The sequence below is a fragment of the Camponotus vicinus genome, unplaced genomic scaffold, assembly GCF_025532165.1.
Source record: "Camponotus vicinus isolate PSW18456_S1 unplaced genomic scaffold, iyCamVici1.0 SCAF_9, whole genome shotgun sequence".
NCBI classification, from domain to species: Eukaryota; Metazoa; Arthropoda; class Insecta; order Hymenoptera; family Formicidae; genus Camponotus; species Camponotus vicinus.
Genome location: NW_028141981.1, coordinates 246,770 through 268,348, shown reverse-complemented (window position 1 = coordinate 268,348; position 21,579 = coordinate 246,770). Strand labels below are relative to the sequence as shown.

At 39.9% G+C, this 21,579-nt stretch overlaps 2 protein-coding genes across 18 annotated transcripts in view; one reads left to right on the top strand and one right to left on the bottom strand.

Moving 5' to 3' along the window:
* Positions 1–21,579, bottom strand: part of Ph4alphaefb (prolyl 4-hydroxylase subunit alpha-1) — a 142,438-nt gene that overhangs the window by 6,531 nt on the left and 114,328 nt on the right. For all 5 annotated transcript variants that reach the window (XM_083108848.1, XM_083108852.1, XM_083108851.1 and 2 more), the window contains one exon: positions 11,597–11,793. In XM_083108848.1, the coding sequence (XP_082964974.1) occupies positions 11,597–11,793 (197 nt within the window). The remainder of the gene's footprint in view (positions 1–11,596; positions 11,794–21,579) is intronic.
* The window catches only part of LOC145977118 (ATP-dependent RNA helicase with zinc finger domain), a 125,701-nt gene continuing 106,058 nt past the window's right edge, over positions 1,937–21,579 (top strand). For 4 of the 13 annotated variants that reach the window (XM_083108842.1, XM_083108844.1, XM_083108841.1 and 1 more), the window contains exons 1-6: positions 1,945–2,632; positions 3,168–3,829; positions 4,117–4,818; positions 4,915–5,430; positions 5,773–6,050; positions 6,143–6,359. In XM_083108842.1, coding sequence (XP_082964968.1) covers positions 2,404–2,632; positions 3,168–3,829; positions 4,117–4,818; positions 4,915–5,430; positions 5,773–6,050; positions 6,143–6,359 — 2,604 coding nt within the window. In that variant the 5' untranslated portion in view covers positions 1,945–2,403. Of the gene's footprint in view, positions 2,633–3,167; positions 3,830–4,116; positions 4,819–4,914; positions 5,431–5,772; positions 6,051–6,142; positions 6,360–6,468; positions 7,664–9,350; positions 9,633–21,579 lie in introns of those variants that run through there. The other 9 variants (XM_083108840.1, XM_083108838.1, XM_083108837.1 and 6 more) reach the window with 8 other exon arrangements.

Here is a 21,579-nt window from a genome sequence, read left to right as displayed (position 1 = left end):
TCCAATTTGAAACGTCCATTATATAAAGAATGTTTTGCGCGTTAACGATTAAACGGCACGTCGATACGACACGAAAAGAGCTTTATTAAAAGCGGAATGGAGCTCTGCGAGCGGCATCTCCTGTGAAAGACAGGTACGGTCTCAATAACGATAGTTCTTTGTATCGCGCAGCACCGAGCCAATAACGAAAGCGCCGACGCCATCTCCGCCTCGTTAACGCGATTTTTCATCCCGTTCCTCTTCTGGCCTTGCCGGGCCTTGCCTATCGTGTCAGCGCCGAGTTTTCGCAACGTGCATCGCCGACGACAGATTTTAATTAACGATACGCGCGGTCCGCGCGTCGCGGTGGCGACGTCCACGTCTCTCGAAAAAGATGATCGGTCCGCGGACCGATTTGCTTTTCTTTCTCTCTCGTGCTTTTTTGCGCTCTCGCGTCCCTCGACCCCCTTCGATGCGGTTCATGTCGCGTCCATCAACAATGCGGGTGCTTCGTTTCGAGCACCGTGCGATACATATGTATGTATATATATACGAGAGCGTACATACGAGACAGCTTCATCAAATTTTTCGTTTTTAATCTCGTAACAGATAATTCTTTCATCTAGCGAGACTCGAGTCAAAGTTCCTTCTTAACGTCGTAGCACTTTTCGAGCGGGTGAAAATAAAGAAAGTCGGAACACAAAGGGATGTTAAATGCAAGCTTGAAGATTCGCTCTATTCTGGAATTTATTCTTTGCAACTCGGACCTGTATCGCTTCGTATTTCACGTAAAAGACAACCGGGACGAAATATATATTTATCATAATTATTTATTGTCATAAAAATTTTAGCGTAATTATTATTAAAGCACGCGCGTTTTCAGTTAAATTCGCCCGCAAAAGGATCGCTGTGTATTTCTCTCTTTCTCTCTCCTCTCCCCGTCTCTCTGCCGGTACTTTAATCTCTTCTTTCTCATTTTTCATGAACAACGGAGGGGGTTTGCGCTTTGTATTTGCTGCCGCCATCGCTGCCGTCGCCGTTGCCGCCTCCGGTCAGTTTCCATGATACTCTCGGGTGTTTTTCTCCATCCGCGTCACCCACGCAAATGGAATAGCTCGGTGCATACGGAACAATGCGACCCGCGAGATACTCACGGATCTCGCGGCATATTTTAGAGTTAGAGCCTGCGTTTGATGCAAAACTGCCAAGAGTTAAAAGAAAAACATTTGTAAAAAACGTTACGAGGGATTTTCCCATGCGCACAAATATCATATCTATTTCAATTCTCTTTTTACTACGCGCTTAGTGATATTTTGCTCCGTAATTACTCGTATGCTTCAGGTATATTCTACTTGTTTATACATCCCATTTATTCATATTATATCCGTAGATCCCAATACTACTATTTAATCGTTCTGTATCTGAAGTAATTATAAAAGGATTTTCTTTATCCGTTTTATCGTTCGCGCTCTCGTGATCTCGCATTTGTTAAATTCATCGTTGACGCAAAGCAAAGGCCAGGGGTGAAGAGCTTTCAATCTACCGTATGATGCGACGCGACGATGGGTTATACTATCGACCTACCGCTCTTATCTCTCAGCCATCCTTTTGCAGCATCTGCGAGCCCCTCTCGGGGGCGAAACTCTCGCGAGAATAATGGCGATCGTCATTTAGTCAATTCCGATAGTTGCACGGAACCGCGGAGGATTTGCATGAAAATGTATCGTTATGCAAAGTTACTCGGCGCAACTACGGATGCAAGTTTACCGCGATAGAAAAAAGACTTTCAACTTTGCGACGCGCAAGAAAATTATTCATAAACTTTAATTTTAACGTCGTCGTGGAAAACTCGCCGCGACTCTCCTACGCGCGTGCTAAATGGTTGAAAAAAAAATATTACATCTTTTGTAGCGAACAAGAAGCAACTCTATTGACACGCTGACTTGGAGTTATCTTGTAACGATGTTTTTCTCGTTTTTTTTTTACCAATATTTTAGCGCGCGTAAATAATTTGACGATATCGTCGAGTCGAAGGGATTCGAATTGAATGTACCGACACCTACTTAAATATAGTTACCCGCGGTCGATAAGAGGAGAGAGCGGCAATCGATAACGTCGCCGTCTGCGGGACGCGGCGGCGGCCAGCGGCCACACGTGTCGCCGCGCATGCGCGTCTGCGGCGCGGTAGCGCGACATCGCGAGCGCCGTTGCTGCCGTTAGTCGGAAACGTTTCGCCGAACGGTCGGGCGACGGGGATGAGCGAGGCGTCGTCGGCGTGTCGCTTCTCGTTCGCGTGACGAAAACTCGCCGGGAACGTTTTCGAGCGCGCGGTGTCCGGGAGACCGGACGTGATGCCCCGTCGGGGTACCTTCGATTCCGTGATGTGAGCTCCCTCGGCGATCGAAACGACGGCGAGCGCCCATCATGGCGGATCCGACGTACAACCGGAACGCGGTCAACGGAGGAGCCGCGACGTATCTAACAGATTTTCCTGAGCGGGTGCGACGTGGCTGGTTCAAATCTGCCGAGCCAGACGCGATTCTCACGTGCGAAAGTCAGTCGGATGTGTATATTTGCGTGCATGGTGGTGTCAATTGTAGGGTCGTCGGTAAAAGAGGCGTTTACGAGTGGCGTTTTATGATCGTCGCGACAGGTAAGTGAGCGGTTTCGCCAAGTAAATAATCGAACATCGTGTCACGTTACTCTCGTCGTCTCGCTTTGTTGTTATTTCGCGAGGAAATTAAGTCACGTGTAAATCGGATACCGCGAATAAACATCCGTCTGTGTCAATAAACTTTCGAGTCGACAAACTATATACATATATATGGTACATGTATATGCGTTTTAGTTGTAAACAAAGAATACGCAGACGTTTTATGTTAGGTTCTTTTCTGAAAATTAAAATTTCCCAATTTACATAAATATCGAAACTACACGAGATAGACTAATAAAATTGAAAAATTTCTACGATATTTTCTCTTTTTTTTTCGAGTATCTTTTCTTCTCGATTAACATCTCGAGACTGAATTTGATCTTTATACGATACATGAATGAAAATCGAGTAAAGCGATAGTAAAATGGACATTTTCAATGATCGATTTACATATAATTACATTTAGCGCGCAAATGTGACATTTTGAATGCGATTATTATCGAAACCGGCCTGTGCCGATTCTCTTCGCCCAAAGGTGACAAGCAGTTACGGAACGTGGCCTTGATATCGGACGATTATCGCTCCAACTTTGTCATCGTGTCGGTGCGAGCGAACGGCAGCGAGATCGGCGCGATCAACGGCCAGGAGTGGCATAATCCTGGCGCGAGTGACGTCGAGCTTTGCGGCAAGAGACACTATTGGGTAACAATCGCGTTCACCGCCAGTAAACACGGCACGTATCGACAGAACGTCATCTTCGGCTTCAAATGTTGTCCAGTGTTTCTTCAGAGGCTCTGCGCGGATTATTTGCCGATCGAAGATTACGCACGGATACAAACGGCCACGAGTTATCAACTGTCGCAGATCCCACCGAGATGGACCGATCAGTACGAATTCTACTCGCCTTTCATGCCGCACGCCAATTTGCGGGAGATCAAGCTGTCGAGGATATATCCGTATCCCGACAAGCAAAACTTCTTCCTCACTCAAGATATGCTGTCGGACAACCGGCTGACGCCGCAAAATTATCGGGGTCGTATGCACGAGATGATCACCGTCGAGGAGATCGCCAGACACGAGCAGCTCTCGAGATACAATCAAGTCTCGTGGTTACGCCTCGTGTCGGAGTACATATTATTCAACAACGACGGCTCCACCATTGCCAAATATACGCCGCCGGGTGAGCTCTTTGCTCAGGTGCGATTTTTTCTGGCTTTTACAAAACTCTTTTTTTTTTCGTCATTTTTCAATCCTCCCGCTCGTACATCATGCCATGCGCGCAAAAAGTTTGTCGTTAATCTTTTTGCGACCGCATGTTTTTCTACATAAATTTTCACACTTCCCGAATAATTTGGCTGTAGAGTTTTTTCGCTCCCTCTTTTATTACACATACATTCGCTTCCTCCCTTGTAAGATCGAATAAGAATCCGCCGTTTTTCTCTCCTCCAATTGTAGCCAACGCGTGAAATTTGTTGCCACCGCAGCTCCCAATCACTCGGGACATCTTGGAGGATACGCAGAGCGGCAGACTCCTACAGCGTAGCTGTAATAGCGTTCTAATCAAGCTGTGGGACAAGGATCTCGTAAATTCGAATATGACTTTCGAAGCTCACATAGAAGACAAGTGCTCGCAGTTTATATTCGTCAGATTGAGCAAAGAATGCGTGACCCTTTGGAATTTGACGGAGCAAAGCGAGCTCAAAGTCGCAATGCAGTTCGTGTTGAATCGCCTCAATTTTTGCGAGTGGCATTTGGCAGTAGATAGTCTCGAACATATGGACTTGGTATTCCTGAAGGACAAACATCGCGAGATGGATAATCAAATTATACACAGTTTTCTGCAAGTCGACGCCGACAATCTACGTATACTTTCCAGTTTATTTCTGAATAAGCTATTCAACCAAGAGCAAAAGCAAGCGGTTGCCGCGATAGCATTGTCTAAGACTAAGGCTTCCTCGCCGCCGGTCCTTTTACTTGGGCCCTTTGGCACGGGAAAGACGTTTACCATAGCGCATGTACTGCGTATGCTCGTTAAAAACTCGGACAACCGGATACTTTTATGTACTCATAGCAACAGCGCCGCGGACCTTTACATCAAGGAGTTTTTCGATGTCTGGTATAAAGCGGATAAACATCATAGACTTAAACCTATTAGAATATATTACAAACTACGAGCATTGAATACGGTAGGTGAATAGTTGTAGGCGTTGTCTTTAATCTCTTGATTATTAAGGGAGCAATTGTATTTCTCAATTATGATTTGGTTATGCTTTACGATTTAGATACATCCAATTGTGCAACAATACTGCTTGATGGACGAACACGGTCGTTTTCGCGACCCAGTCGAAAAGGATTTTGAGGACTGCAGTCTAATAGTGACTACTCTAGCAACCTCCAGTTGCTTGATCAGTCTGAATCTGTCTCTAACTCATATAGTTATCGACGAAGCGGCCCAAGCCATCGAGTGCGAAGCACTCATAGCCCTGACCTTGGCGAATCAAAATACTCGTTTGATCCTGGCAGGTGATCAGATGCAACTTGCACCGGAGATTTACAGTGTACTAGCGAGCGAACGAGGATTGGGCGTTAGTCTCTTAGAGAGGATGTACGAGTTCTATCCGCCGGAACATCCATGTCGGATACATCTGTGTCAAAACTATCGCGCGCACGCGGACATAATCAAATACACGTCCGAAATGTTTTACGAAGGAATAGTTAAACCCGCCAACACGGAGCTGCTCAAACATCCGACCATGAAACCATTGACGTTCTACGCTGTTCGTGGCAAGGAAGAGCAGGTACATAGATTATTTAGGAGCGCCAGCGAACCAAGAGATTGCGGTCCAATCAAAAACAGAATAAACATTAACAAAAACAGAATAAATATCTTTGCAATTTTCATTTATTGTCAAATTGTCCTGTAGTTGCCGCTTATATTGTCCGTATGTAGATTACGCGCAAATATACAATAATATAAAAAAAAATATTCCACGATAGATTTAAAAAATCAGATTGTTTTTCCCCTATATTTGAAAGATGAAATTGAAATTTTATGATTTTTTTCTTCTTGCCCCAAATCTTTCGATTGTATTAGAAAATAAAAAAACTCGATTTGACATTTATCGATTTATTATTGACAGACAGAATTTTCTACGGGATATCAAAATGTTATGGAGGCGGAAGAGCTGGCAAATCGTGTCCTGGAATTGAAAAACACGTGGCCGACGGAAGAATGGGGATCATACAAAGAAGGATCTATCGGTGTTTTATCGTATTATCATGAACAAGTGCAACGGGTGCGAATCGAGTTGCGCAAGCGCCAGCTTTTCGACGTGTCCGTCGAGAGAGTATTGAATGTCCAAGGCAAACAATTCACCGCGGTTTTTATCAATACAGTCCGGACAACAACATCCGATAGGTATCGATGTTACAATAGACCACAGACGCTAGAGCACACTTTACATACACATTGGAATTCAATATCGACAAGAAAATTTCCCATTCTTACAGGTTCTCCGCTGAGACGAAAGTCAAAGACTATGGTTTCTTGACGGATTCACGTTTGCTAAACACTGCTCTGACAAGAGCGAAATGTCTCGTAGCGGTTGTCGGTGATCCAGTCGCTCTACTCACTATTGGTTCCTGTAAACAGCTTTGGAAGAAATACTTGGAAGTGGCCGATTTATACGGAATGGACAGGAAGGAATTGCAGGAGCATCTGAACAAGGTACCCAAACTCCAAATATCACCTCTGAACCCGCACGCGAGAGAGTTTGTTCCCCGAAGGCCGCCCTTGTGCATTGTTCAATATATTCATGTACCACTATGGTTTCCAGTGATTTTTCCTCCTCATCCGCCAATGTAATGAAAAATCGTGAAATTCACGTAATTTTATCGAGATGATCGTTTCGACAATGTCACTACATATTTCATGGATCGAAACGTTTACATTTTACTATTTTTACCGTCGCACACGATTATCTTCGATCGTATCGGCCGTCGCAAAACGAAGAAGTATCAAGTTGCGTGTAATTCTTGTAATTTCTCATTTTTTCATTTGTCTGATTGCGCGAGTGAGAGTTTTTGCGAGCACAAATCGTATAAATTCTGTTTATTCATATGTATCAAATTTCACGACTACGAGTAGATGATCATAGAGACATAAAGGTATAAATTCCATTTCTTTTTGCTATACGAATGACTCGTCATGGATTTTTAAGAAAATATATGTGATTTATATATACCTCGAATGTGTGTGCGCGTTTGACAATGTGTTTGAATGTTTTTAAATATTCTTTTCATATTTAAACCAGCATGGGCATAATTTTTCATTTTCATTATACACAGCGAAATATGTACAAAGAGAGTTCTATACGATGTATTTAGCAGCGAGAAAGAGACTTTCTTCAGATCCAACATCCACAATTATATAAGACACGATGTTTTTCTTAATAAAAAGAATATATATTTTACACAATTTTATTTTTATTTAGGAAAGAGAAATAAAAGCATAATTTCACATAAAAAGAAAACTCGAATTACTTTTCCCTTTCGATTTTACACGATTCAACGTTCCTGCTACCTACACGACGCAAAGATACATGTTTATGTTAACGACAATATCGAAAATATAGCGTATTAATTTTCGTATTAATAATGCGATGTTACATGCACAGAGATAGTATACGCGACGGCGACAGGTACGGGTCATTGAGATACGCGCTCTATTGTCTGACGCCTAAAGGCAAAGCACGTAGATTGTGTACATGCGAGTACATATACCGCGCATCTTTGTGGATGCCATTACATCCCCAAGTACTCGATACGTAATTCGATACCGCGACTTGTCGACCTCGAATCTCTGCTGCTGTTGGCGATATTATCTCACGGAATATCCGTATGTTGACGTTAATTGAACAGATTTCTCAAAGAAGACTCTTGTCACGTGCCCCTTAGTTTTAATGGAAAAATGTTAGTGCACGCACATGCATACTTCTTTTAGTTATTCAAATAATTATATTAAAATTCAGTGTAATTCATAATAAAATTGCACGAAAATTTTATAATACAGAAAGAAATTGTTGTTTTGCGCGATAAAATAAATTTCGTGCTCAATTGTCGAATATGTAACTCATTATCAGAGTTTACTCGCGAAAATGAAATAAGTTTTGTTGAAAAAAATCTTAAATATTCAGCATTATCGTGGAAAATATCGCAACCATTCAGGGATCGAATTTCACGTGGTGCATACCGCACGATCGATTTCTCGATAGCGAATGCTGCGAAAAGGAGAAATATTATCGGAATTCCGTCGATAATTCCAATCGTGTTTCCTCTAATTACCGGAAAATTAAATATAGAAAGATACAGCTACACACAGTATATACGCGAATGCATGCGCTATTCTTTTTATTTTCCGACTTTCGGTCAAAGCGAATATGTCAAAAAGATATAATTTCGATACAATCGCTTTTCCAAAAACTATTTGTAACGCTTTTGTTTACATTTTCCGGCAAAAGGACACGTCTGTAATTCGAGGCTTCAAAAAACTATGGAAAATCCATAAAGCGGTGGTGGATGTGTCCAATTTTTAAATCGTCTCGTCGTTTGCAAAATTCGTTAACGTAAAAATGTTCATCTCTTTTACCGCGAAAAAAAGCGCAGCGCGAATGGCTCTCTATTTTTATGTTCACGTCCGTAAACACATTTATAGATATCTATAGCATCGCGGTGCCTTTAGTGATAAAAATCGACGATTGCAACGCCGATATGGCAATTAATTAAAAGTAACGAGTATCGGTTAAATGAGGACACCGAGAAGGATTCGTCCGTCTACGCGAATTGGCGATAATAAAAACAAATCGATCGTCGCGCAGACAGTTAATTAGAAGCAAACAGTTACAGGTCGCGGACGCTCGTGATAGAACTTTGTTATCTTATCGGAGCCAATTACACCGACGCCACTCTCTCTCTCTCGAGGGAACGCTCAACGGCCACCACCACCACCAGCATCACCTCCATCACCACCACTACCGTAATCGCGATTATTAATGCCAGTAATGGCGCTTCCGATAGTCGGCTCGTTTGTCCCTCTTAAATTCCTAGTTTAAAATTCAGATTTACTTAGATCTTAGAGTCTCAACTTTTTCCTTTCCTTTGTTAAAACATTGCAATATTGCGTGCATTCGCGCAGACATACGTTTGTATTTTCTTAAATTGTAAAATAAAAAAAAATAATAGTAAAGATTATTATTTAAATAAATCTTGCTTTTTTTCGATCAAAAATAATGAATCGATATCGAGCAATTGTACATTTTACCGAATGCAACGCATTTAATAAAATCGCAAATTTGTGATTGCAACATTTGAACACGCTGTTCATGATGGCACGTTTCGTGAACGAGATAAGATTCGTTTAATATCTATGAATATGAGGAAACTTAACAAAATGGCAAATCTTCGTTAATGTAAATTTATACGCGCGCCTGTTGGTTTGATAAAATTATACCCACGTTTATTCAACCGAATGCATTGGTTACTCGAATTGTATGCGAAATATTTGAATATTTTTCTTATGAATTCACACAAGTAAACAGAAATGCGCGATATCACGTACACATGCATTCTTCGCTGTATGGCAATATGTAAAATGTAAACGGGAGATTCGTACATATATACGTGTTATCTCCATCAGTTTGCATACGTGTGTCCATTATAGGTTCACTTTTGTACGTGTGTATGCGCGCACATATTTGTGTGTGCCTTTGCAAATTCCACGAGTATGAAATGGCCATCACGTGACTGGATTGCAATTGCCGAACTTTGAATATCCACGTAAAACGAGAAACGGTATACGATAGAAAGGGAGAGAGAAAAAGAGAAGGAGCAAGCGCCAGCAGGTAGAAGGGAAACCGTTCAATCGCCGATATATTCTTCGCGAATGATTTTTGATAGCTGAACCAATGATGGATGGCTATCGTGACTGATTTATGGCCAGTCTGAAAAGTTCAAGTAGGTTGCAAACTCTCTCTCTTCTCTTTTCGTATGAATAATAATTTGGTAAATAATAATCAATATTTATATATTTGAAAATGTTGCTTTACACTTTTTAAACGAAAACATAATAAAAAACAATCATTGATTAATATCAAGATAATTCTGTCCGCGAATCTTTTCCATCGATCCGGAATTAATGAATGAAATTTGTGGACGAGAAGCGAATCTCGTGCGGTCGCGTCTACGCAAGGATCTTGATGCGTGCGTGGAACGGTCGCCACGTGTGATATGATTGCAATTGGCGAGTTTTGAATGGCCATAGAAATGAGAGAGAGAGAGAGAGAGAGAGAGAAAAAGAGAAAGAGAATAAAATCCCATTCGCGTGTGACACGACGAGCTCGACATGCTCCTCATTCTGTCGAGTGTTCGTGACAGGATTTTCTCGAGAGCGACCACCCGCACATAGTCGTCAACGGTGTGTTAAATTTTGTGCGGAATCGTCCTACGTAAATGTTGTTGGAAACTTTTCCAACGCTGTCCCGCGCGTATTACTTGATCCACTGCTACCGTTGGATTGTACTGGACAGGGAAATGCTTAAACTATCTTCTACGGATTAACTACAACGTTTGCGAAATGAGTTTTGTAGTTTAGAAGGATGTGTAAGCTCGAAAAGTTATATTTTTGAGAGAAAAAAAAAGTTTAATTATAATTGTAAAAGTATGGATAAAAAATCCAATCAAGTTGAAAAGCTTATGCAAAGTAATGTAAATCTCTGCTATGTACTTGACTGCTTCCTTAATTTAAAAAAAAATCATGCAAAATTGTCTCGTTATTATTTTTTAATTATCAATTCAATTTATATTGTTATTCGGTAAATTATGAAGCTTGTATTCCTGACTGTAATGTAAAAAAAATAATAATTTTAAATTTTCACTCTTTTTATTTCTTACAATTAGGCGTGGAAATTATGTTTTATTTCAGCTCGTCGTAGGATTCGATTTTACAATTATCTCTTTAACGCGAGTGTTACTGATTTTAGTAGGATCGAGATCTGATACCTTAATGTATTCATTCTCATTTCTTTTCGCTCCGTTTCTTTTCTTATACACAAAGATAGTCGAAGCATTAGTATCGAATCAAACGGTATATCAAATCATATCCGTGGGAAGATAAAGGAAAGAACCGAGGAGAAAAGAAGCCATTCTCGCGAGACTTTCCGTAACATCTCCTTCTTTAATCGTCTTTCGTTTTAACGATGCTTTTGAGGGAAATGGATCGAGGAAATCGTCGCGCCGATAAGTGTCTCGATGTAATCCACTTTTTGATATCGTTGTCACATTTTTTTATAATTTATACATCATGTTTATTCATCATTTCTCCCCGACCAACACTTAATTAACGCTAGTGTCGCGATAATGATTTTTTTTATATGTCATAATACAATAAAGTCAAATGGCGATATTCAGAGCAAATCGTGAAAGCTTCAAACTCGATTATTCGCAGTTACGCATCGATAAAAAAAAGAGAGGGAGATTTAACAGGATTTGACAACACGAGCGAAAATTATTTCTGCAGAATGATTCGCGTTACATGCGGCTGATCAAATATCGGTGCACCGAACGAGCATACACGCTTGACGAAATGCTAAAAAGAGAGGGAAAAAAATTGGCGAGCGCACACACCGGGATAGGTGGGACCAATAGGTGTATCGATAGGCGCCACAAAGAGTTGCAATCTATCCGCATAAAAACGGGAGATGACTTTTGTCGCGAGTTGTACAAGTCATGGAGAAATGTATCGAAGATTTACGGAATCTCTGAAAATATTTAATACACTTTGTGTGCGGCGACGTTAAATAAATTTTCTCGCGAAAAATCTCAGCGTACGAGGGGGAGGATAATTGATCCGGACCGTGCGTAGTTACCGACTTAATTGCGTCACAGAGGTGATCTCGTCGATGCTCTTACCTCCTCAGAGTGGCCAATCGCTGCTCCTGCGCCGTGATGTATCCGTTTAGAGTGTCAATCAGCACGGCTTCCGTTTCGAGCAGCTCCTCCATATCCGCTAAAGCGGTGTAAAGTTCCGCGAGGGCATCGCGTGCCGTCACTGACAGCAAGATTGTCACGACGATCGACCAAGTCGCCCTCCTCATCTCCGACCGATGCTGTAACCAGAATGAAACTCGTTTATAAACATTACTCGTACGTCTATAAATGATATTTGCGCTATGTATTCATTTATAAACTTTGTTCGTAAAGTCACGTCAATTATAAATGGATATAAATCATAAATTCTACGTGACAGATTTTACGATGATAAACATGGAAAGGTTGAATATTTTGCTAAAACTGACGCTGACTAATATATGACAAATTGATGATTAACTCGGCGTCCGACTTTGGGGAAATAATATATAATTGTTATAATATATATATTTATACAATGTTTGATTATCTTGTTTCATCTCGTTTGTATCTCAAAGACGATGAATAAATGATTAGTAGAGCCGTTATTCGTGTATTATTCGAATAACAATTTATGCTTTAGTCGCGTGTGTTTATTTCTCCGCAAAGTTTCATCTCGACTCGATATATTGTAACCAGGACCGAGTTGCGCTTCGCAAACGCATATTGACTCGATGTCATCCCGCGGGATTCCATTGTTCCCCGCAAAAGAGCGACGCGAGCGGAGGAGGGCGGGTACTTTGGCGTGTGCCAAAATTTTCCCACGAAACTCTCTCGTCGGAAGCCGCGATGAAAGACGAGGACGATGATAATGCGTCTACACGGATCCATCCGTGCGCGTGTTTGCGCTGCGAAAAGTTATGGTGGAGCAGTTGCGGATTCGAGTTTACGCTGATCGTACAACTTACACCTGTCGGATCGACGATTTATTCCGTCACGTCGACGTAAACTTTTCCCACCTTTTCCACCCGGCATCCTCTTAAGCCGCAGCGGCCGACCCTCCTCCGTCCCCTTTTGCGGCCGCGCTCGAGAGCCGCTCTCGGCACGAGAGGATCGAGAGTGCTAGGTGTGTCAATACTCGAATACCTCGGCGTTACGATATTCGAGTATCGCTCGACCATTGCGCGATGAGATTACGCGCTTAGAGGTTTAAGGGATTGGAAGTACTACTCCGGAAACATTCGTAAATGATACGGTATCGCGGCTTAAGCTGTCGGTGATGGCGCGGTTCACCCTATTATGCCGACTAATTAATGATTTCCGACGAGCGATTAACGCATCGCATCCGAACCTTTCCAGCCTAACGATATCGATCGTCGTGAAAATTTGAAGAAATGTTATGTAAAAAATAATAATGTCAGCATCGCATACTTTATGTCAATAGCAATTTCTCCAGAAAATCGCGCTAATACATTAATACTTAAAATATTCCCATAAAATTGCGTAAATAAATAATTAATTTAGTTAAATAATTTATCATCGCGTAAAGCCTATATGAATAATTACTCTCGAATCAAGTGGAAGATATACAAAATAAATTAGCAATTAATGCAATAACTATAATGTATAATTATGGTTGTCGTGTATGTGTGTGTAGCTATAATAATAAATTAATAAGTTTTCATCACCATCACACAACCACCGACAGTCATAATTAATCTCTGAATAAAAGCCCTCAAAATTGTTCATATTGCGAGTGCGCTGTGTTTAACCGGGTTCGAATGAAGCAAACCAAGAAACAAATACTCGTAAATATCGGTAAAAAACGTTATTTAATTAACGTTATAATTTATATTGTGTATTATTAAAAAAAAGTTATTTAATTATAAAATTATTATTTTATACAAGTAATTTTCTTATAGAAAACTTTATTAAAAAATTATATAAAAAAATTTTTTTAAATTAATCATTTACGTGCTCTTGGGTGCTCGTTTGCGATTTGTTTGTTTGTTTGTTTGTAATCGGCATCCGGCTTTAAGCGAGTAAAGAAATGTACAACTTTTGCGACAATGATAATTTTTTTCCACAAATACAGGTGAAGAGAGAGAAAAATAGAGAAGCAGAGATGCGTTGGCGAAGTAACAGCGATTGTTACTTTTTTTTCTCTTTTTCATCTGTTTTTTGCCTCGCTTTGCCGTAACAGCTCTAATTATGTACCGTAAATTGACTTGTCCCCGCTCTCTCATTCTTTTATCCCGATAGTCGAGCTTGAAACCACCTTTGAGGTAAATTCAACGTGACCGCGTGGTTGCGCGTACACGCGATAAGAGACACGTGTCGTTACGTATATACTCGGTGACTCTCAAAGTCTTTTTCATCTTGGTACAGACAAACTTCCTTTACGGATTTTCGCCGCACGCGATCCTACCTTTTTTACGTTTTATTAATGCTTTCAGTTACTTGGTCCACTCTTTTCCACTCGATTCTTTTGGTTTTATCTTGCGCTTTTTTGTCAGATCCTCGAAATAACCCTCTTTATGGCAACGGATTAAAGTGTACTCGAAAAGCCCGAGCTTCATTTCGATGTCTTTTATCTTTTTATGAAAAATTTGAAAATCAAGGAAAAACGTTAAGGAATTTTAAAATATTATTTTTGAAAATTAATCAAGTAAAAACATTGAGAAGGAAAATATTAATTTTGAATCTTGAAACAATATCGGTAAATTCATCAAGCGACTATAAATGGGAATTTTAAAATTGTGGAGACAAACGTTTTTACATGTTACAATCCTCATTCGTTGTGTCGCGCAAAATTATTTCTATCAATATCAATTGTACCATTTTATAATGCATTTTATAATGCTGCTTTTTTGTCTACGCTATAAATAGACTATATAAAAAAGAATCTTTTTTATGATAACGTTATATGGTTGGTTGCATCTGTCGTAAAAGGCTAGTACTCCAAGTTAAATCAAATCAAAGTTTTTCAATCGCTATACGGAAGTGAATAGAAGAAGAAATTTATATAGAAAATTGTCGAAAGAGTATCATTCTTGTGAAAACGTCTATCCGCGTTCGCTCTGTTATATCGAGTAAAAAGCATATATGGAAGACGATGTAACATAAGTGGCGTTGCCTCTTTTTTCCCTCGTGTGCTCCGGATAATCTTTTTTTCCCATTCCTCCGTTGCTCCTTTTAGAACTTAAGCCCGGTAACTCGCGGTAACTCGTTCCACGAGAGAGCTTTTTCTTTCGGGGAAGCGCTTAATTAATGCCGATCCTTCGGCGAGATTACGACAAGCCCGTCCGAATTTTTCCAACAGAAGGAATTCAAAAAGATTACTTCCACTTTGCTTTCCGCATCCTATAGTTTGCGAGGATCCCGCGTTAATTAGCAATTAACCAACTCGGGCTCCTCCGCGCGATCGATACAATTTGTTAGCGCCTCTCATTGTTCGATTCTCGTTCATTGCGTGCCGTCCCGATAACGTGTCTATTCCGATATATCGCATCAGCGAATGAGAAGATATACTCGTTAAGGAAATGATTTTAACGATGTTTTCCTCCAATTTACTTTTTTAAGGAAGCAATCTACTCTAGCAATATGAAAAATTTATCCTTTAGCATTTCTTCCGAAGAATATTGGAAATTTATCGTTTCGTATGTGTATTTTTATTGATATTCATATATAAAGGGTATATATCTCGGGGTTTTTAAATCTCGGATATTTAGCTCTGCGCGTTCAAAAATATACGGCTCGACGGTGCGTCATGTTACTTGTCGTATAATTGTCCGAAATGAAAAAATCAATCTCGTTTTATTCCATAGGTTTTTTTGGGGGGGGCACGGAATCTAATTAGAGTTTAAAAGATTAATATTTTCCCTAGAATGCAAAAGTTTCAGCAAAATTGAAATATCTAATTTTAAAATAATGCATTTTGTTACTTTTCAATTTTTTCTAATGAAATTAGGTTCAGTAACCCAAACATATATATCGCGAGATAAAACTGGATCAGGTTTTTTTTTTATTTCAGACTATTACGCGAGGAGCAGCACATCGCACCGTCGAACCATGCATTTTTGAACACGTTCCGCGTTGAACAAAAAAGCTAAATATCCGGGATTCAAAAAATACTGACGTATAATGTTTACACATATCAATAAAAACAGATATAAAACGCTATAAAGGGATCAATTTCTAATATTAAAAAAAAATCCAATAAAATCCTGAATATCGTCGATTGTTGATACAGCTCGAGTAGAGCGAGCCTTTAAATGAGCTTATCGCGCGCGCTTGACCGCGACGTATGCGTTATTCGCCTTTGGCGAGAGGTGGCCGTGAATGTCGCTAATAAGATCGCGGATGTGACAGCTCGCGCGAGCAAAAAGAGACGCGGCTTTGAAAGCGCGTTGCAGCTTCAAAATGGTAATTTCACGGCTTCGCGAGCATCTCGCCCGCGGCCAATTTAATTCCGGATGGATGATCGCGCCATCTCACTTGTGCTGTCCCTCTATTTTTCTCCGTCCGCCTTTGTCTACCCCGGTCCGGGGTATCATCCGATTCCGCTCGTTCGAACTAGTTTTATATACCCGGGGCGCGACCTTGCGACTTCCATCCGCTCATTTCTTTTTTTCTCCAAGAGTCGGCTCGCCCTCGCCCTCGTCCTCGCCCTCGCGCCTCTGTACGATCGACTCTTTTATCCTTCCTTTTTTGTCTCGCGCTCCAATGACGCTTCAACGTTTCCTCTTCCCTCGAATTATTTCAATGGAAATTGCTTCTCGTTAGTATCGATCCACGTTTATAACATACGAAACTTTCCAATCGTCGTTATCAAAGGCGATCAAGCGTTCTCTTGTATCGATACTTGACTTATCTTATTGTTAGTCGATTATTAACTTTAAAACTTTTTGGAAAATAATTTGGAAAAATATTTCGAAAAGTATACATCTTAAAGAAAATATTTAAAAATTACATATATGGATCCGCTCTGAAATAATTGTTTACGATCAAAATTGTACCGAACAAAGTTATGTCAATCTAAATTTCTTCCATCGTGTGCTATATACATCATTTCTCTCCAACTCAAATTAATTTAATACCGAGGGCTTCTTATTATTCCGATCAAGATTCTCACGGTTCGGAATTTTGACGAGAAATTCCCCTCGACAATTCATCGATTCTATACCTCATTGGACCCACTCTACTCGACACAGCTAGATTGGGCAAATGAGAATAGACAACACGCGGTAGATTGTCTTCTTATATTTATAATAAATCAAAAGATGTAAAAGCACAAAGTATTTTCGTCGACTCGAGATTGTTTCTTCTCGATATCCATGAAAATACTTGAAAAAAAATCAAGATTATTTCTCTATCTTGATACAAAACACTTGTGATGATGTAATTGTCAATTATTGATCAAGTATTACATGTTTTGTAAATATTAATTGAAAAAATAAAATAAAACTGTACATTTTTTTTCCAAAATGAGATCTCTTAACATGCGCAAACTTTTGATGAAATTAAAAATCGATAAAAATTTTCTGATAAAAGCCAACGAGTTTTTAAAAACCGGGTTAATGTAATGTGAAATTTTGAAACTCAAAACCATCGCGCGGTCACTTACAAATGCCACGCTTGCGAAATGAGAAGTGAACTTGATGAGAGGAAGAGAGTGGATATGAATATCCCCCCCGGTAATTAAACTTCTCTCGGAAAACGATAGTGTCTATGTAAGTGTGGACGTGCCTGCGCGTGGTGTGTATACGTATATATACATATAATATATAAGCTACCGGTATATCCAAGAGGTATATTTCGTTAGCAAGTTGGTGGTAGGAGAGAGGTTGATTTTCCCGATAAGTAGGCAAGTGAGGCGGGTATCACGACGAGACGTTGAATGGTTTCGCCAAGAACTTGGCAGACATGTCAAGTTATCTACCTACTCTGCGCTTCGATATTTCCTAGACGTGTATGAGACGTAAAATTCCGCAATATTTTTTCAATCCATTGTTGTAATGTATTAATTTTATTTCCACAAATATACCGTTTATGCCTTCGTTTTCGAGCATAAGAAGCGCTTTTTTTCCAAATCGTTCACCAATGTCGCATCACGACTAATTATACTATTTAAACTGGCTATTTATACGAGCTATGAAGAACAAGCGGGTGATAAATTACTCGTAATTATTTTCCTCTTTCTCTTCCTCTTTCTCGTAATCTAGTTTAAACAATCCATTGTCAGAGACACTTTTGTGTCTGAAAATTTTTTTCATCATCCGTCCGCACAAAATTCGGTCGTTTAATACCGGGGGAAAATATATCCACGAATCTAATCCTCCGCGTTTAATGAAGCTAATGGAAACGTATCATTCCATTAGAATAATGGATTTTATGAAAATTTATTATTCGGGGACAAGATAAAAAAAATGTTATAAAAAATTAAGCGAAATAATAAATTAGGTAGTATAATTAATAATTTCAAAATGGAATCGCATAAATATGTTATTGTATATTATAAAATAAAAGAATTTTAAATTGAATAAAAAAAGCAGAAAATTGTATCATGGTAAAATATTAAATTTATTTAGATTATTCGAATTATAATTATATTTATGTGTTGTAATTATAATTTATATTAAATTATTAATTTAAATTTTGAGGTTATTACTTTATATAATAACTAATATATGTATTAAATATGACAAGAGATGTATGTGTATATAAAAAAATTTAATTCATGTGCACACAATTCTTGCACAACTCTACTTACAATTAGATACGGCGAAAAAAGCAGTTATTGAAATAACGAATGGATAATAAAAAAAAGAGAATAGATGAAAAGAAACAAGACAATAGTCGGAGGACTGCGGTTTTCATGTTACGTGTGCGCGGGTGTGTGTTTTTCGCGAGCTTTCAACATTTGCTTCTCCAGGCAAGGGAGAGCCGAAACGTGTGCGCACAATCGGGGTCGGGAAAACGTTTCAGATCAGTTTCCAAGCCGGCCTCTCCTCCTTTTTTTTCCCGTTCCTATCGACAACCATGAACCTGTCCAACCCGCGGCGAAATGCGGAACGTCCACCAGGGATGGGCTTATCGAGCGCCTGGCAGCCTTTCCCTATTTTATTTCTCGGCAGGGTTCTCGTTCTCGGATTTTTATCGCCGACCGCGTAGAACGCGTAGAACGCGTGTCGGCTTCTCTCGCGCGCTCCGCATCTTCACGACGACATCTTCCGACACGTACATTTCACGCGTCCTTTTTCCCTTTTCGTACACGTATAAATGTTGGAATCGTCGTCGTACGATCGAGAGACCGACACACGGTCGTCTCGTCCAACGTGAGCGTAGCCCGCGACGATTAAAAGAGTAATAATTCAAAGCAATATGGATATTTCCGCGCGGATTTTACACTTTTGCGAAAAAGAATTCGTTATATATTATGATTTTGTTATGGAAAATGTATGAGAAGAGTTAATTATCTATTTCAGCTGCTTCAGCAAAGTGACAAGTCCGCGGACACTTGAAAATTGGTTTTCGAGCAAAATTTGTGTAATGGAAATGTCAAAATGCCACAGTTAAAACGCAAAAGTTATTCACCGATTCGGATCGTTATAGCACGACGGATTCTAATTTTCATTCTATTTAATTTCTGCAAGTTGCTCACTCCCCCAGGTGTGACAAGAAGTTTATAACTTTCCGACAAGCAGAGTTCGCGATTAAAGTTTACTCCCTCTTGTTGAAATCCGCTGTATGACCCTCAACGTTTTATAAGATTGCCTAACAACGTTCATTATTTGTGACTCTGCATCGAAGAAGCGTTAATTACATCTTCGTTACGTCGCACATAATAAAGATTCGATTTGAAAGAAGCCGACGATGTACAATGTGTAAAAGGAAAATGTAGAAATAATTGGTCGTTGTTTCCACGATCGAGTTTTTCTTTTTGTCACGCTACGTGTTATTCTTCTCGTTCTTAAAATGAAGGAGAACGCGTGGCAGGTAGCGTACTTGAACGTGCTTCCATAAAAGTAATTGATTTCATTCGTTTTTACGGTGTTTTATTGTACGCTTTTGTTCCGTCGACTCTGTTACCCCCGCCCTTATGTCCACCCGCACTCTTTAAATTAAAGGGGATGTGCGCTGAATACGTATGTCATCTTTCTTGCACGATTCTCTCTTTAATTAAATCACGTAAAAAACACTGGTAGCACACGGATGAGACTTGGCATCGATTACATATACGTACGAGCGAGCACATTTCAAATACGAGCATTAATCATTTTAATTGTTTTGTTTATAAATCAAGAAATTATATTTCCAAATATAATCTTTTAAGAAAACACGAATAAAAGTGGCTATCTAAAAGACGTACAAAGATGAGATAAAAATAAATGAGGATACGATTAATTTATAAAAATTGTAGCGAAATATTCTATTGTCTATGAAATGAGAGAAAAAGCATCATTACTTGATATTGAAATCTCTATGCAGCGAGAAATGCATATTTGAAATATTTATTTTTAATTCGCACGTAAGACGTAAACTAAATATTTCAAATACAATTTTAGTTTATATGCAAATAAATGTATATCATTATCTTGTATCAATCGTTTATGATATACAGCGTGTCTGTAGCTTAAAATTTTGGAAGCGTACGGAGGATCGATAAACTAAAAAAAAAGTTTTTTTTAGAAATTTGCTCGTTTTTATTTCGTTTTGAAGAAAATTGGAAAAAAAAGTTGTCATTCATTTATTTATTCATATCATTTTTCCAACAAAGGAAGGTTCAAACAACACTCCCAAAATCTTGATATTTATCAGTTCGGGATATCCTGTTGTGATATGGTAGAAAAGATAGCTTGTATAAATAGTTTTACTTCCTATCTCTCTAAAATTTTCCATCTTTGACGTCTGTATAGAAGTATCGAACCGGATATCACATGTCACGTTATACGATTACAAAATGTACAACAATAATAACGATAATGATAACAGCCGTATTTAAACATGGGCAAAGATGACTAAAAGCACTCTGTTGTCAAACATCTGTCGGTGCGATATCACAATCATATGTATAATTACGATATAAAACATTATACGCGCGAGCATGTTACATGCGTACATCACGTGTATGGGAAATTAAAGTATACATGATTAAAAATAATATTAATGCACGTATAACTATGCAGAGAGAGAAAGAGACAAAGAGAGAGGGGGGGGGGGGAGAGAGAGAGAGAGAGAGAGGGAGTTGCGTTAAAATGACGCTGCCGTAATCCGCGAGATTCGAAGCAGCGCGTAAATCCTGCAAGGCAAAACGCAATGCGTGTGCACACACCCCGTACGTGTATAATCCATAGCCGGCCGAAATTTCGCGAGCCGCGCAACAGACTTCCGCCCGGCGGAAATGCTCGATGCATCGGCTTCATTCCGGATTCATTCGGAAAATGAATTTTAGATTACAGCGCGCGCGCACGCGCGCGAGAGAGAGAGAGAGGGAGGAAGCCCATATCGCCGCAGTTGCACCTGGACTCTCCGAGGCACCGAAAACCGCGTCGCTCGTAATTCGCGACGCGCTACACGCTACGCGCTGTGCGCTCATATACCTTTAAATAAATAAGCAAATAAACGAACAAACAAAACGCGCGAGAGAGTTTCGAGTTCCGGCGTCGATCCCGATGCTTCATTAATGCATTTAACCCACTAATGCATCGTATTGCCCTCGGGTAACGCGGCGCGAGGCAAACTATGCTTTTTATGCTCGATAAAATCGGATATTTCAGACATTCCTTCCTTCGCGGTTACACGCGATATTACGGAACGTGTATGCGGAAAGGGACGAATATATCGTACGGCGTAACTCGATCGACTCGGTTTACGGTTGGCTAATGCAGAGTCGAAACGACAGTAAGAGCGTCGTAATGAATAACAAGCGGATGATCCCGCCGGCTTTGTTTATAAACGCGCGCTTCTCTCCGCCCGATGCTTTATTACGTCCTTCCTTTGTACCATTATGCTTCGCCGCCGTCCATTTGTCTCCGCGCTCTCGT